At 38.1% G+C, this 14698-nt stretch overlaps 1 protein-coding gene across 2 annotated transcripts in view; it reads left to right on the top strand.

The window, feature by feature from the left end:
* The window catches only part of LOC134348058 (limbic system-associated membrane protein-like), a 2069602-nt gene that overhangs the window by 1076798 nt on the left and 978106 nt on the right, over positions 1–14698 (top strand). Inside the window, exon 1 of one of the 2 annotated variants that reach the window (XM_063050862.1) lies at positions 4997–5046. The exons of the other annotated variant lie outside the window; for it this stretch is intronic. Within the exon in view, the coding sequence (XP_062906932.1) occupies positions 5001–5046 (46 nt within the window). The 5' untranslated portion in view covers positions 4997–5000. Of the gene's footprint in view, positions 1–4996; positions 5047–14698 lie in introns of those variants that run through there. 2 annotated transcript variants of the gene reach the window in all.

Below are 14698 nucleotides of genomic sequence, written 5' to 3'. Positions count from 1 at the left end.
GGGCTCCCTTAGGATCCTGAATGTTTGAATAAGGTCACCACTCATGAACACGAGATACTGCAGATGTTGGAAATCTAGAACAACGCACACAAAATGCTGGAGGAACTCAGCAAGTCAGGCAACATCTATGAAAATGAATAAACAGTCGACATTTTGGGCTGAGACTCTGCATCAGGATTGGAAAGGAAGGGGTAAGATAGCAGAATAAAAAGGTGGGGGAAGGGGAAAGAGGACAAGCTGGAAGGAAATAGTTGAAACCAAGTGGGTGGGAAATGTAAAGGGATGGAGAAGGAGGAATCACATAGGAAAGGAGAGTGGACTATGGGAGAAAGGGAAGAAGGAGGGGCACCATGGGACAGTGATAGGCAGGTGAGGAAAAGATGTAAGAGACCAGAGTAAGAGGGAAGGATCAGGGGAAAAGAGAAAAAGGTCACCATTCATTCTTCTAAATTCTAAGGAATGCAGATTTTCTTTCTCCTTTCTCACCTCTATTTAAGAGACAAGCATTTAATCTCAGAAATTACCCTCATGAATCTCCTTTAGACTGTCCCCAATGCTTCTATATTCTATAGTATGTAAAGGCCTAACGTTGTGCATAGTATTCCAGATATGGCGTCATGAACTGACCGTACAACTGTAACAAACCATTCTGTTTCTTAAACATTAACCATTTTGCCATAAAAAGCAACATGCTGTTTGTTGGACCTGCCTGATAACTTTAAGTGATTTGTTCATTTGAACACTTGCATCCTTCTGTTGGAATCAGTTGGTTCTTTTAACCTTGTATAAGATATTAGTTGAATTAATGCAAGACTAAAAATTGTTTTAATCATAGATTTGCTGCTCTCTTTTGTAGGAAAATATAGGATCTAGTGCTTTCCCGGCATATATGATGAATAAACTCTTCTTGGGCCTCCAGCTGGGTACAGATATTGATTATAACCGACGTTTATATGACAAACTCTGACATCTTCTCCAGTGATGATGCCTAGGCATATCTAGCTTGGTGGTATTTATACCCTGATATTCCATCCCTCCTAATTGGTTAGTCCTCATCCAAACAGGAATCCACTCTCTCAACTTGTTCACAATCGAATTCCAGTTCTTACTTAGAGTGAGACCTTCATCTTTGTTAAAATTATTTTCTTCTGGTTTTATTTCAATGGCTTCCTTTGCCAGGTGGTCCCAAAAGCCATTGGCATGGCATAATAGTTTTGTGCCATCAAAGCCAATCCTATGGCCATTGTGAATGCAGTGTTCTGCTACCACTGATTTCCCCAGGTAATCCAAATGGATACACCTCCTGTGCTCCTTGATGCGGGTTTCCATTGTGCATCCCATTTGGCCATTATACACTACTCTGCATTCATAGGGAATCCTGCAAACAACAGTCAAGCTGAGTTCCAGGTCAACTTTGAGCCACAGTCAGAGTAAATAAGGTGCTTGAGGAGTATAAAAAGTGCAAGAAAATACTTAAGAAAGAAATCAAGAGGGCTGAAAGAAGACATGAGGTTGCCTTAGCAGTCAAAGTGAAGGATAATCCAAAGAGCTTTTACAGGTATATTAAGAGTAAAAGGACGGTAAGGGATAAAATTGGTCCTCTTGAAGATCAGAGTGGTCGGCTATGTGCGGAACCAAAAGAAATGGGGGAGATCTTAAATGGGTTTTTTGCGTCTGTATTTACGAAGGAAACTGGCATGAAGTCTATGGAATTAAGGGAAACAAGTAGTGAGATCATGGAAACTGTACAGATTGAAAAGGACGAGGTGCTTGCTATCTTGAGGCAAATTAAAGTGGATAAATCCTCAGGACCTGACAGGGTATTCCCTCAGACCTTGAAGGAGACTAGTGTTGAAATTGCAGCTGTCCTGGCGGATATATTTAAAATGTCGGTGACTATGGGTGAGGTGCTGGAGGATTGGAGAGTAGCTCATGTTGTTCCGTTGTTTAAAAAAGGATCGAAAAGTAATCTGGGAAATTATAGGCCGGTAAATTTGACGTCGGTAGTGGGTAAGTTATGGGAGGGAGTACTAAGAGACAGAATCTACAAGCATTTGGATAGACAGGGTCTTATTAGGGAGAGTCAACATGGCTTTGTGCGTAGTAGGTCATGTTTGACCAATCTATTGGAGTTTTTCGAGGAGGTTACCAGGAAAGTGGATGAAGGGAAGGTAGTGGATGTTGTCTACATGGACTTCAGTAAGGCCTTTGACAAGATCCCGCATGGGAGGTTAGTTAGGAAAATTCAGTCGCTAGGTATACATGGAGAGGTGGTAAATTAGATTAGACCTTGGCTCAAGAAGCCAAAGAGTGGTAGTAGAGAATTGCTTCTCAGAGTGGAGGCCTGTGACTAGTGGTGTGCCACAGGGATCAGTGCTGGGTCCATTGTTATTTGTCATCTATATCAATGATCTGGATGATAATGTGGTAAATTGGATCAGCAAATTTGCTGATGATACAAAGATTGGAGGTGTAGTGGACAGTGAGGATGGTTTTCAGAGCCTGCAGAGGGACTTGGACCAGCTGGAAAAATGGGCTGAAAAATGGCAGATGGAGTTTAATATAGACAAGTGTGAGGTATTGCACTTTGGAAGGACAAACCAAGGTAGAACATACAGGGTTAATGGTAAGGCACTGAGGAGTGCAGTAGAACAGAGGGATCTGGGAATACAGATACAAAATTCCCTAAAAGTGGCGTCACAGGTAGATAGGGTCGTAAAGAGAGCTTTTGGTACATTGGCCTTTATTAATCAAAGTATTGAGTATAAGAGCTGGAATGTTATGATGAGGTTGTAAAAGGCATTGGTGAGGCCGAATCTGGAGTACTGTGTTCAGTTTTGGTCACCAAATTACAGGAAGGATATTAATAAAGTTGAAAGAGTGCAGAGAAGGTTTACAAGGATGTTGCCGGGACTTGAGAAACTCAGTCACAGAGTAAGGTTGAATAGGTTAGGACTTTATTCCCTGGAGTTTAGAAGAATGAGGAGAGATTTGATAGAGGTATATAAAATTATGATGGGTATAGATAATGCAAGCAGGCTTTTTCCACTGAGGCAAGGGGAGAAAAAAAATAGAGGACATGGGTTAAGGGTGAGGGGGGAAAAGTTTAAAGGGAACATTAGTCAGGGCTTCTTCACACAGAGAGTGGTGGGAGTATGGAATGAGCTGCCAGATGAGGTGGTAAATGCGGCTTCTTTTTTTTAACATTTAAGAATAAATTGGACAGATACATGGATGGGAGATGTATGGAGGGATATGGTCCGTTTGCAGGTCAGTGGGACTAGGCAGAAAATAGTTCAGCACAGCCAAGAAGGGCCAAAAGGCCTGTTTCTGTGCTGTAGTTTTTCTATGGTTTCACATAAGTTGTGACTTGAAGTTTATGGATAGTATGAATCTTCAGGACCCTGGCGATCCTTCCAGAAATGGTAGAAATATAGGAAATATAACGTCCAATTGATTTCCTTCACCTTGTAGCCATTCTGTAGGAACGTTGTGCCTAATTGACTTATTTCCTCATGGAGACTGTCTGGGTCTGAAATAGTTTTTGCATGATTAAACAAAGTAGAAAGAACCACTCTACATTGGGAGGTGTGTTGGTGGCTGTTATTGTTAAGGTGTAAGTCCAAGGATAGCATCCAGTTTCCATCATACTAGAATGTCCAGGAATGGGAGGCAACCATTCTTCTCCATTTCCATTGTAAATTGAATTTTTGGATGTGTACTTTTTAGATGGTTGTAGAACTTTTGGAGTGCGTGGAGTCCATGAAGCCACACTACAAAGGTGTCATCAATGTATCTACAGAAACATTTGGGCCAAAAGGGTGATGAACTCAGATTCCTCTCTTCAAAATCCTCCATGTATAAATTAGCAATAGCCGGTGACAAGGGTGATCCTATGACCACTTGTCCATTTGTTCATAGTAGCTCCCCTTAAAAAGGAAATACATTGATGTAAGGTTGTGTTCAAAAAGGTCAATGGTACCCTTATCAGACCTTGACTGCAGGAGGACCAAGCTGTCCTTAATGGGAACTCTCGTGAACAGGGACATCACAGCGAAACTGACCATTATGTCCTCTGGGTTCATCTGGATGTTGGTTATCATTTTAATGTGATGTGAAGCTCACAGCCCCCAGCAAAGGGAAACTGTATGGTTGTTAAATGCTTAGCGAGGTATCTATACCACTGGTAATAGGCCTTGGGGGGAAAGCCCTCTTTGTGTATGATAGGGAGCCCGTAAAGTCTTGGTGGTACCAGTGCCTGAGGCAGAAGTGCATCACTTATATCTGCTGGCAATCCATATTTCTTCAATAAGGTGGAGGTCATCCTGACAATTGAGACTGTGGGACCCCGCTGTAGAACTCTGTAGGCATGGTTGTCCAGAATCTGTTGGACTTTGCTGTGTTATTCCTTGGAGGATATCAGGACCATTGCATTTCCTTTGCCCACTGGTAAAATCATGATGGCTGGGTTTCACCGTAGTGCCTGGAGGGCCAATTGCTCTTCCTTTGTAATGTTCGGTTTCAGCAAAACAACTCTCCTAGGGCCATATCCTTACCTCCTCCACAGTATCTGGTGGTAGTTTTCAGATTGCTTGCTCTACTCTGCTAACGGAGTCCCCATAAGTTGTAGGTCTAGGGACCAGAGTAAAGTTTAACCCCGCTTTGCCCAGTTTGATTGCTGGCAATCCTTTCTGAGTCCAATGGTGGGATGGTTGCACTTTGTTTGGATAGCTTGTTGCCTTTCCCGACCTGCCTCACAGACAAGAGGGATGCCAACTTCAATTGAAGAGACAGTAGTCTGTTCGCATTGATATCCGGAGTGGATCTAATGTAATGGATAGGCTCCCCAATCAATGCTTGGCTAGCTCATCGCAGAATGTATTTAACCACCAGAGAAACCACCACGGGACACAACTTCACGAACTTAAGGATGATGTCTTTGTCCCGGCATTTCAGAAGGAAGTCCAAAGAACAAAGAAGCCTAGCCTTCTCTTTACACAATGATTCAAAGTGATAAATATTGCAGTGAACTTCCTCCCTGTAGAGGTAAGTGAAAAAGGATCTAGTGCTTTTCCCACATATATGACAAATAAACTCTTCTCGGTCTTCCAGCTGGGTACAGGTGTCAATTATAACCAATGTTTCAATCACAGACTCTGACATCTTCATCCAGATGATGCCTGGGCATGTCTAGTCCGGTAGTATTTATACCTCCTTAGTCCATCACTCCTGATTGGTTAGTCCTCATCCAAAAACTCATGTAGTTTTCACAGTACCGTGGTTCATCCCCATCTTACTGCCAGAAGGCAGTATGGCAGTTATATGTATCTTTTCATTTTAATTACTTGAGTATTAGGACATTATACACATTATAATTGTTTTAATTATGTAACCTATTAACTGGATTGCTTCTATCTGAAAAATCTCTGTTATCTGGAGCATAAAGGTGGTAGATTCTTCAAAGGCGACATCTTCTTTTATTGAATTTCTGCTGTGCTTCTCAACTTCTCAAGTGCTCTGTATCTTTGTTTAAAATTTAAAATAAATGATTGTGAAAATCAAAGTTTCTTGCTTATCCCTGCTGTCCTAAAAGAGACCAGCGATTGAAAGTAAATGAGATCTGACACTTCTGACACCACTTGTTTGCTGTCTTTTTCCACTTCAAAGATGATACACCTTTTGATTCTTCTTGCCAAATGCAGTACATGTCCTCACAATTCCTCACATTAAACTCCATTTACCAGTTTTTCATCCAATTACTCAATCATTCATTCTATCCACATCCCTTTGCTTAACCACATTGTCTTCATCACAGCGTGCTCATTCACATCTATAGTAATCATCAGCACACTTGACCTTGTTGGAGTGAAAACTGGCCACTTGGATTGTAGTGTTCAATTGTTCAATACATATAGTTGCTGAATGCATTTTTCTTCTGTGGGATGGGGGGTGGGGAGCTGGCTGTCTCCAACTTGATTAGTGGAGTTAAGTGTAACATGGGGCCTCAAAATAAGCATAAATGGCCGGCTGACAGCATTGTGCTGGTTCAGTGCCTGTAAACATTTATGGTTAAATTGGATGTTTGTGAATATCTTTGGCAATCACCAGTACTTGAATATATAAAAACAATTTAAAAATATAAATAATGTTAGTGTAATTATTATTTGAAAATTAGAAAACACGCAAAAGAGCAGTTAAATGCATTTAAAGTGACTGTGTTAAATCAAAGTAAAATATCTAATTTATTATTTTTTGCTGGCAACCATTTATTCTCAATTATTCCAGTGAGATCACAAGAATTATGTTAGTTTCAATCTGGCATAGCTTTTTTCAGATAGACGTACTGACTGCTTTAGCAACTTTACTGATGCACAAAGCAAAACTTCAGGATGATTTTGAACCTGTTGTATTTAAGTGATTGATCTGTCTAATTGTCAAGTGAAAGTGTTGGTGGGCCTGAGAGAAAGAAAGATGCAAAGCTGAGCTGCCTGGGTTAGTTGGGTGTTCAGAAGGATTAACATTGTCCAATTTGAAAATTGAGCAAGATAGAATCATACTGTATGCATATTAGTTTGAAAATATTTTTCCATTTTTGTAAATTATTTTGAGTTATTAATTTTAACTGGTATAATACTGATGAAAGAAATTAAGATATGAATTGTTTATATTCTAATAACTAATGATATAATTGAAATGCCTTAGTTGCCACATCTAAGCTTGATGGAAAGGAATAAGTATATGAGAGGCATTATACTTGTGTAACATTATCTACATTGATATCTTAGTTGCTGGTATGAATTTGATACTTAAAGATTAACTTAGTCCTGTTACAAATTTTAGTACCCTGCTGTACATTAACTGTTTACACTATACTTTTATTATTCATTCAGCACTGGGTGTATGTAATAGAAAAGCATGTTTTAGAAAAAGTAATTTTGGAAAACCAGTCTGTAAGAGGCACTTTCCTCTTGTAGGACATGCTGTACATTTAATATGTAGTTCACAAATCCTTACCCTTTTTGCCCTCTTTTGGCAGTATTATATTAAGTAAAAGTTAATTTCTTGTTTCTCCAAATTCCTACAGTATACAAGTAGTCTGAAATTATATTTAGCTTCAAGCAGATTATCATAAGCCAAAAAAATTCTGAAAAAGCAACACTTTAAAAAAAATTGTTGTCCAGTGTTATTACTTCTTAGTTTCTTCATTGGTTAGACATTCTAACAATGTAGTTTTTTTTTATCTCAGCTGAATGTTTATGAACTGAAGATTCAAAAGTGTTTCATTAAATGTTTGTTTTTTTTCATATCTACCAGTTCAACTGTAATCCTTATAACATAATTGTGCACTGTTTCAGCGTTTATTTTTCTGATACTGGTACACAAGACGAGGTTTAAAAATAAAACACCTCTGGGTGTATCCATAATGTATTGATCAGAACAGAGTCTCAGGTACATTCCATAAAATAAACCTGTAATTTCATTCGATGATGATCAAAATCCACCTAATTATTGCATTAATTTTGGGACAACCTATTCTTACTTCTTGTTTAACATGTAACTGAATACATCAGTTGCTGTCTTATAACCTACAAGTAACTCTCAGCTGCGCTTCTTATCATTTGTCAACTCTTGTCTTCACTCATACTGACTCTATTTAGTCTTTCAAGCCAAACTCACATTTCGGCACCTTAGTCGTTTTAGCAAGTGTACAGACCACACCATCACAACCTCCACCGCACTCCAACACCACCCGTCCCCATTAGAGAGCCATCATCCTTTTGATTCGCTTTATGAAATTCACTGCAAAGAAAACACATGCAGGTGCTGCTTGAGCTTCAGCATATTTCTAGCATTTTCTTTTCAGCCACATTTCCAGCAACTGCTACATTCTTCATGTCATACTCCCAGTATGTTCTTCTGTTTTGTTGCTTTCATACTGCCTGGATCTACATATTATCTAGAACATTGTGTTATCCGGCAATATTAGTTTCCACCCATACAGACATTCCCTTTATTTCTCTACCCTTTCTCCAACATAAAACACTTTTACAGTATTTCTCACTTTCCTTCTCATGATGGATAAATATTGAACTGAAAGACTAACTTACTTCTCTTTCCATGGTTTGCCTGACCTACTCACAGTGTGCTTTTCTTTCTTTCTTTTAAAAACCCTAGGAATTCAGTGATGTTCATGAAGTAACAATGGCTGGGTTGTAAACCTTAACTCAAGTGTTCCCAATCCTGTTAAGATTTACAGTGAGTTCTCCTACTGAAGGAAGATATAATTCTTCTCTCTTGCATAAAAATTATAATGTGTTTTTGAGTGGCAAAAAACATTCCATTTGTCTTATTGCTAGCAGCACCAAATTACTCATAAGCCACGTTATATATGTATCTGCCCTCATTGCACTAGATATATATATTTAAATTGTTGATCAAGCTTTAACCATTCCATAATTGAGACATTCAAATCGATTGAGTCAATCTTCATTGTTTGCTCAGCACATCCCTTTGTTGCTTTGTCCTGTTGATATATTTTCTCCTATTCCTCTTTCTCCCTTCAATGTACTTCAGTGTGATCTCTTCACTTATTAAATTCCTTTCTGTCTCTCCAGTGCTATTTTACAGTTGTAGTATTGATGATGGGTTATGGTTGCAGTGTGAAAAGTTTACATTCAGTTTCCAACACAATTGCATTTGAAAATTACAGGATGCTTGTGCCATCAAAATGGAGACTGAAATACTACATAGAAACATAGAAAACCTACAGCACAATACAGGCCCTTTGGCCCACAATGCTGTGCCGAACATGTACTTATTTTAGAAATTACCTAGGGTTACCCATAGCCCTCTATTTTACTAAGCTCCATGTACCTATCTCTCTAACCTTACTTCAAGTAAAGAATACTTTGATCTTTCCTGGGAAAGCATGAATAAAGATGATCAGTTTGTTTCATTGAACCTGAGAATTCTTGTTAAATTTTCATGAGTTTACCCTTCTGTTTGTTGAAGCTGAGATTAAAATGAACCAGCTGAATTAGCTAAGATTTATTATGAAGAATTGCAAATAGACTTTATCTTTTTGTTCATTTGATCTGCCCTAGATTCCGCATCTGGGCAGAGTGCCAGCATTTCTGTTCAGTCTTCCTGAATCTGATCGAAAATTTGACCTATTTCTCTGGGCTTCATCTCAAGTAACATGTATGGCTGCTTTATGGCAGGATTCTCACCATCAAAAGACAGGTCATCATTGTTAAAAAAAACAATTCCAAAGTAATGCTGCAGGAAAAGGCAGTGAAGAACTTTAATCAGAAAGAAGCATTCAACATCCAGATTGCAAGACTACAGAACGCTTGGCCAAGACTTACAAAAATTAATTGTTGTAATCAGAACGCAAGTGAAGGAGAGTTATAAGATTTCCATGCTCCATAAATGTACATTCGATTCATTGTTACCACTTTCCCATCACTTTTCCAATGGCAATCTCCCTGATATTTGCTTCCAGTCATTGTAGTCCAACTACAATTTACTTCCTAAGAAGATGAGACTGATAGTATTCCAAATACATTCAGTAGTAAGGAAGTATAGGCTTGCTGCTCTTGGCTGTATTTTCTTTAATCCACTGCTATTATCACATTAATTTTTCTGGAAAAAACATGAAGAGGATTTCTGACCCAGTTGCCTGCCTTGGAAATAATTTATTTCACATATTTTCAGCTTACAGAACTCCACAATATAAAGCTAGTTTGATCTCTTTCAGTCCAGTTCATCTTCCTTATCTTGATAGTTCTATATATGTAATCTAATATAATTTACAATGTGTGTAACCCTCAGGCTCTCCCAACTCGTGTTCGTCTAGGGGAAACATCCTTCCACCCCGCCAAACTGGGTGATCACGTTTGCATGGATGTTCTGTAATGTACCCCCAGTTACAAACCCACAAAGCAAAATATCAGATGGTACACCATATGCAATTAAATGATTGAACGTTATGAATCTTAATCTGAATATAGGGTTAGTAATGAAAATAAACAAAAAAAAGGGCCCAAGTCAAGTCAAAGTCATGTTGGAGCTCACTCAGTAGTCATTTTTCCACCATTGGTCTCCTCCAAACGTCACCAACCTTTGGACCCTCAGATCCCAGTCCACTCCATCCAGTGGTCTATCAGCTCTCTCCACACACGTCTTCCCTCTTCATCTCTCCTCGACAAAAGACCGTAAAAACAACATCCTTCCAGATACAGAAGACAAAACAACAATCTCCGATCGGCTAACATGCATACTACAGTCCTGTTATCTCCAGCCTTAACCCAAACATTGCTGCTACGAAGAAACTGTTACCTCAGCAGTGAACATTACAAAGAAGCCATTACATTAGCCTTAGCAGTGAAACATTACAAGGAAGCCATTACATTAGCCTTAGCAGTGAAACATTACAAGGAAGCCATTACATGTGTAAAGAATGTGATGCAGAATGCAATAGCTGAAGCAGTATTTAGTATGTATTTCATGATATAGTAGAATGAAATGAGTTGCCTTCTATAAAAGGATGTCATTCTATTTCACTAGATTACTGCTAAGCCAGTGAGTATGGAAATCTACTTCTAAACATTGTTTTTTTACTTAAATCCTTCCCAGTACACTGACAGTAATAAACTGAAGCTAATTCATTTCTAGGCTGGACCTTCTTGGAAATTCATCCACATTAACATTATGATTATGCATACATTATTGAAGATTGTTCTGTGTTACATCTCTCCCAGTCTATCAGTTAGTTTCCCTTGGGTTGTTGTTTGAATCAATGGCTTTCAAACTAGGTCAGTGAACCTTTTGAGATCCGGAGACTACTAAGGTTGAGCTGTGTGTGTACGTTGTGCAGAGCTAGATAATGCATATCCTTCCCCCAGAACAAAGGATCAAATGAACTTCAGATCAAAGGGCAGCTTTCTCAATTAATCATAGTTTTTCTAGACCTATTGACAGGCTGAATCGGGTTCATTTTGGTTTCTATTCTCTTGATATTTTAAGGTGGAGTACAACATCTAGGCAAAATTTTGTGTTGCTGGCAATAATGAGATGACTATTACAGTTTTGGCACTCCATACCTTTGATTAAGATGGAAAAAATGATCAATAAACATGTATCAATATTTGCAGTACCCCTGCATCTAGTAAACTTAGAAAATGAAAGCTTTACATTTATTTCCAGCATAAATACCAGCAGAACTTATGGTGTCAGTGCCTGATCTTCTCAATCTATCATGGTTCATACAACCATAATTAATTAAATGCTGTGTTGTTCTTACCTTTTCTGCATTAACATTATGTAAAATCCCAGGGAAAGGTTCTTGACAGCTTTTTAATTCTACATGACTAACTGCTGTATGTGGCCTGGAACTTTAAACAGAACAAGCTGCTGGTTGAAGATAGAGCTCCCAGCTCAATCATCTGGAAAAGTTAAAGTGATTTAAAAGTGATTAGACAAACATTAGACTGTGATTGTTAATAAAAAAGAGAAAATACTAATTAATTTCATTAAAATAATGTTTTATACAATTTGTAATTTTAATTTATTAATTTTAATTTAAATTGATTAATTCTGCATTGAAAGGAGCAGATATTTTGTTCGCTGATTATCTCTTAAAACATACTAATGATATGATATTTTGTATTTGATTGGCTCAATGATCTTGAGCAAACAGGAGCACACTATATACCCCTTAGAGCTTTCTTCACCATTTAATAAGCTTGTGGCTGATCTTCTCCCCAGACTTAATTTTCATCTGCTCTTGGATTTCAAGAGTATTTTGATAGAAATATTGAAGACATCCAGCAACTCAGAATGGTGAGGTTGTGAATTCAAAGATCCAGTCCTCAATACTTTATTGCTCATCCTCAGGCCATACTCTCCAGTTCTTGAATCTTTAGCCAAGGGAAGCGAGCTCCCAATATCACTTTTGTTCCATACGCTGAACTTAACAGTTGATAGTCCATGTACCAGTGATGAAACAGAAGTTGGCAAGAAGAACATCAGAACATGAAACAAAAGGAATTAGGAATTTTGCCAACTTCATAATGAAATAGAGTAAAACAGTATATTGTTTCTTTTGAAAAATATTCTTAATTAAATTGATTATAGCTTCAGTATTTGTTCATTTTTTTTTACTTTTTGTAACAACATTCTGCAGGCATTGTTTTTTAAAGATTGTTCTTGAACTATCTTACACACTGAAGCCTTTGACCGAGAACCAGTAACTGTGTTGCTCTTTCAATGGATGCTGCTTTCACTGCTGCATGTTCCAGCACTTTAATTTTTTTGTTTCAAAGGTAGCTTGTAACAATGAAGACTGGAGTAACAAAGCAATGTTTGAGTAAAATCTATTCTTACCAATGCCACCTGTTGACATAAATGAATAATTTTCTGGAATGAGGCTCCACTGAAATCTATTTTTTTTTTAATGACTCAAATTCCTGTCTTATGCATGAAAGGTAGTCTTTAACTACCTGATTATCTCTTCTGTTCCTTCTCCTCTTTGATAAAGCCTCTGGAGATTGGTGCTAAGATATCATCTCCCTGAAGGGGATCTATTATTGGGCAATTGGAGTACCTGAGGCAGTCTGTGGATTAATACAAAATCTTAATGTTTTAGAGAAGATGGAAAGGAAATTTAAATATCTTTTTATATTTCAATTTCCTGTCAGAATCTGTCGAAGGTAAGCTGACCCTGTATTACTGAATATAGCTTTGAGCTGTCTGTGCTAAAAGGAGTTCTTTGTTTTATCTGCAGTGGACTAAAATAAAAATATGATATTGATTCTAGCATTAACATAATGTAAGCATTTAGAAATATTGCTTTTGACATTAAAGAGATTCTGAAATTTCACCACTTCACAATTGCCAATATTGATAAAAATAATGCCAGACTGTTATAAACTTCCACGTAATGTTATTCATATGTTTTATGTTGTTACATTACATTCTATATTTAATCTAAGAATATTATAAATAGAATCAGGAGTAGGACATTTGGTCCTGTAGTTCTACATAAGATCAGAAACCCATAGGGCATAGGGTACAGAATTAGGGTATCTGATCCATCGAGTCTGCTCCACCATTCAATGATGACATTTATTTTTCCTCTTTCCCTTTTCTCCTACCTTCTCCCTGTAACCTTTGATGCCCTTACTAATCAAGATCATATCAACCTGCACTTTAAATATACCCAGTGACTTGGCCTGCTCTGCTGTTTGTGGTAATGGGTGCCACAGATTCACCAACATCTGGCTAAAGAAATTCCTCCTTGTGTCTGTGCTGAGGCTGAGCTCTCTGGTCTGAGTCTCTTCCACTATTGAACACATCTGCTCCATGTCTGCTGTATCCAAGCCTTTAAGTATCCAATAATTTTCACTCATTCTTCTAAGTTCCAGCAAGTACATGTCCAGAGCCATCAAACGCTCTTTATATGTTAACCCTTTCATTTCCAGGATCATTCTTGTAAACCTCCCCTGGACTGTCTCCAAACACCTTTCCTAAGATATAGGGTTCCAAAAGGTAGTGACTTATCTTCTTCCTTAACACCATCTTCCTGCATTATTCTCAATTTCTCAGGCACCCAAAAATATATCAATCTCCATTTAAATAATTTTCATGCAGAAGTACTGTTCATGAGGAGGCCATGGTCCCTTCAGCCTGTTAGGAAATACTGTGGCTGACTTGATTGTAACTTCAACCATGCGTTCCTGTATTGCTCAACATCAGTAATCTATCTACTTTATGCAGTAAAAGAATTTGCTTTCAACAAAGACTCAGGAAGCTCAGAGAGGAAGGAATTTGCCTCAGCAATCTCTTAGTTTAGCTTTATCTGTCACATGTACATTGAAATATCAAAACATACAGTGCAATGAAATGTGTCATTTGTGTCAATGACCAAACACAGTCCGAAATGTGGTGGGGCAGTCTGCAAGTGTCGCCGTCTCTTTGGTACTAGTGTAGCATGCCCACAACTTACTAATCCATATACAGTATCTTTGGAATGTGGGAGGAAACCAGAGAACCTGGAGGAAACCTACATGATCACGGGAAGAACATATAAACTCTTTCCAGACAGTGGAGTGAATTGAACCTCAAATGTTGGTATTGTAGCGTGTTATGCATAAAAGCTATGCTATCATGCCACCCCCTATCCTTTTGAATGGGTGACCCCTTAATTTTCAATAATTTCTCCAAGTCGGAGATGCTTCTAAAAGATGAACCATCCTCTCCATGTCTCCTATTTTAAGATCCCTCTTGATTCAATATGTTTCAAACAAACTCCCTCTCCAAGATACAAATCTAATCTTTTGAATGTTTCCTCTTAAGGCAAAACACTCATTCTCATATACAGTATCTCCTCAGAATTGCTAACTCATTTACACCTTTCCTTAATTGAAGTGGTCAATACATAAATAGTACACAAGATATGGCCTTAACAATGCATATTATTTTTATTTATATCTTTTCCAAACTAGGCATAGCTGCATTGTTGCCTGTCCCAAAATGACCAGCCATCACTCTGGGCTGGTGCAACCAGCTGCTAGATCTGTCCTCAAGTCAGTCACATTTCTAGGGATATTCAACAAATGGAAAGTTTCCTTGGTGTGAAGGCAGAACTTTGTTACTACAAGGAATGTGTAGTGATCACTTTAATAAATCCTGTCAT

This window comes from Mobula hypostoma, chromosome 6 (genome assembly GCF_963921235.1).
Source record: "Mobula hypostoma chromosome 6, sMobHyp1.1, whole genome shotgun sequence".
Lineage (NCBI taxonomy): Eukaryota > Metazoa > Chordata > Chondrichthyes > Myliobatiformes > Myliobatidae > Mobula > Mobula hypostoma.
This window is presented reverse-complemented; position numbering and strand designations above follow the sequence as displayed.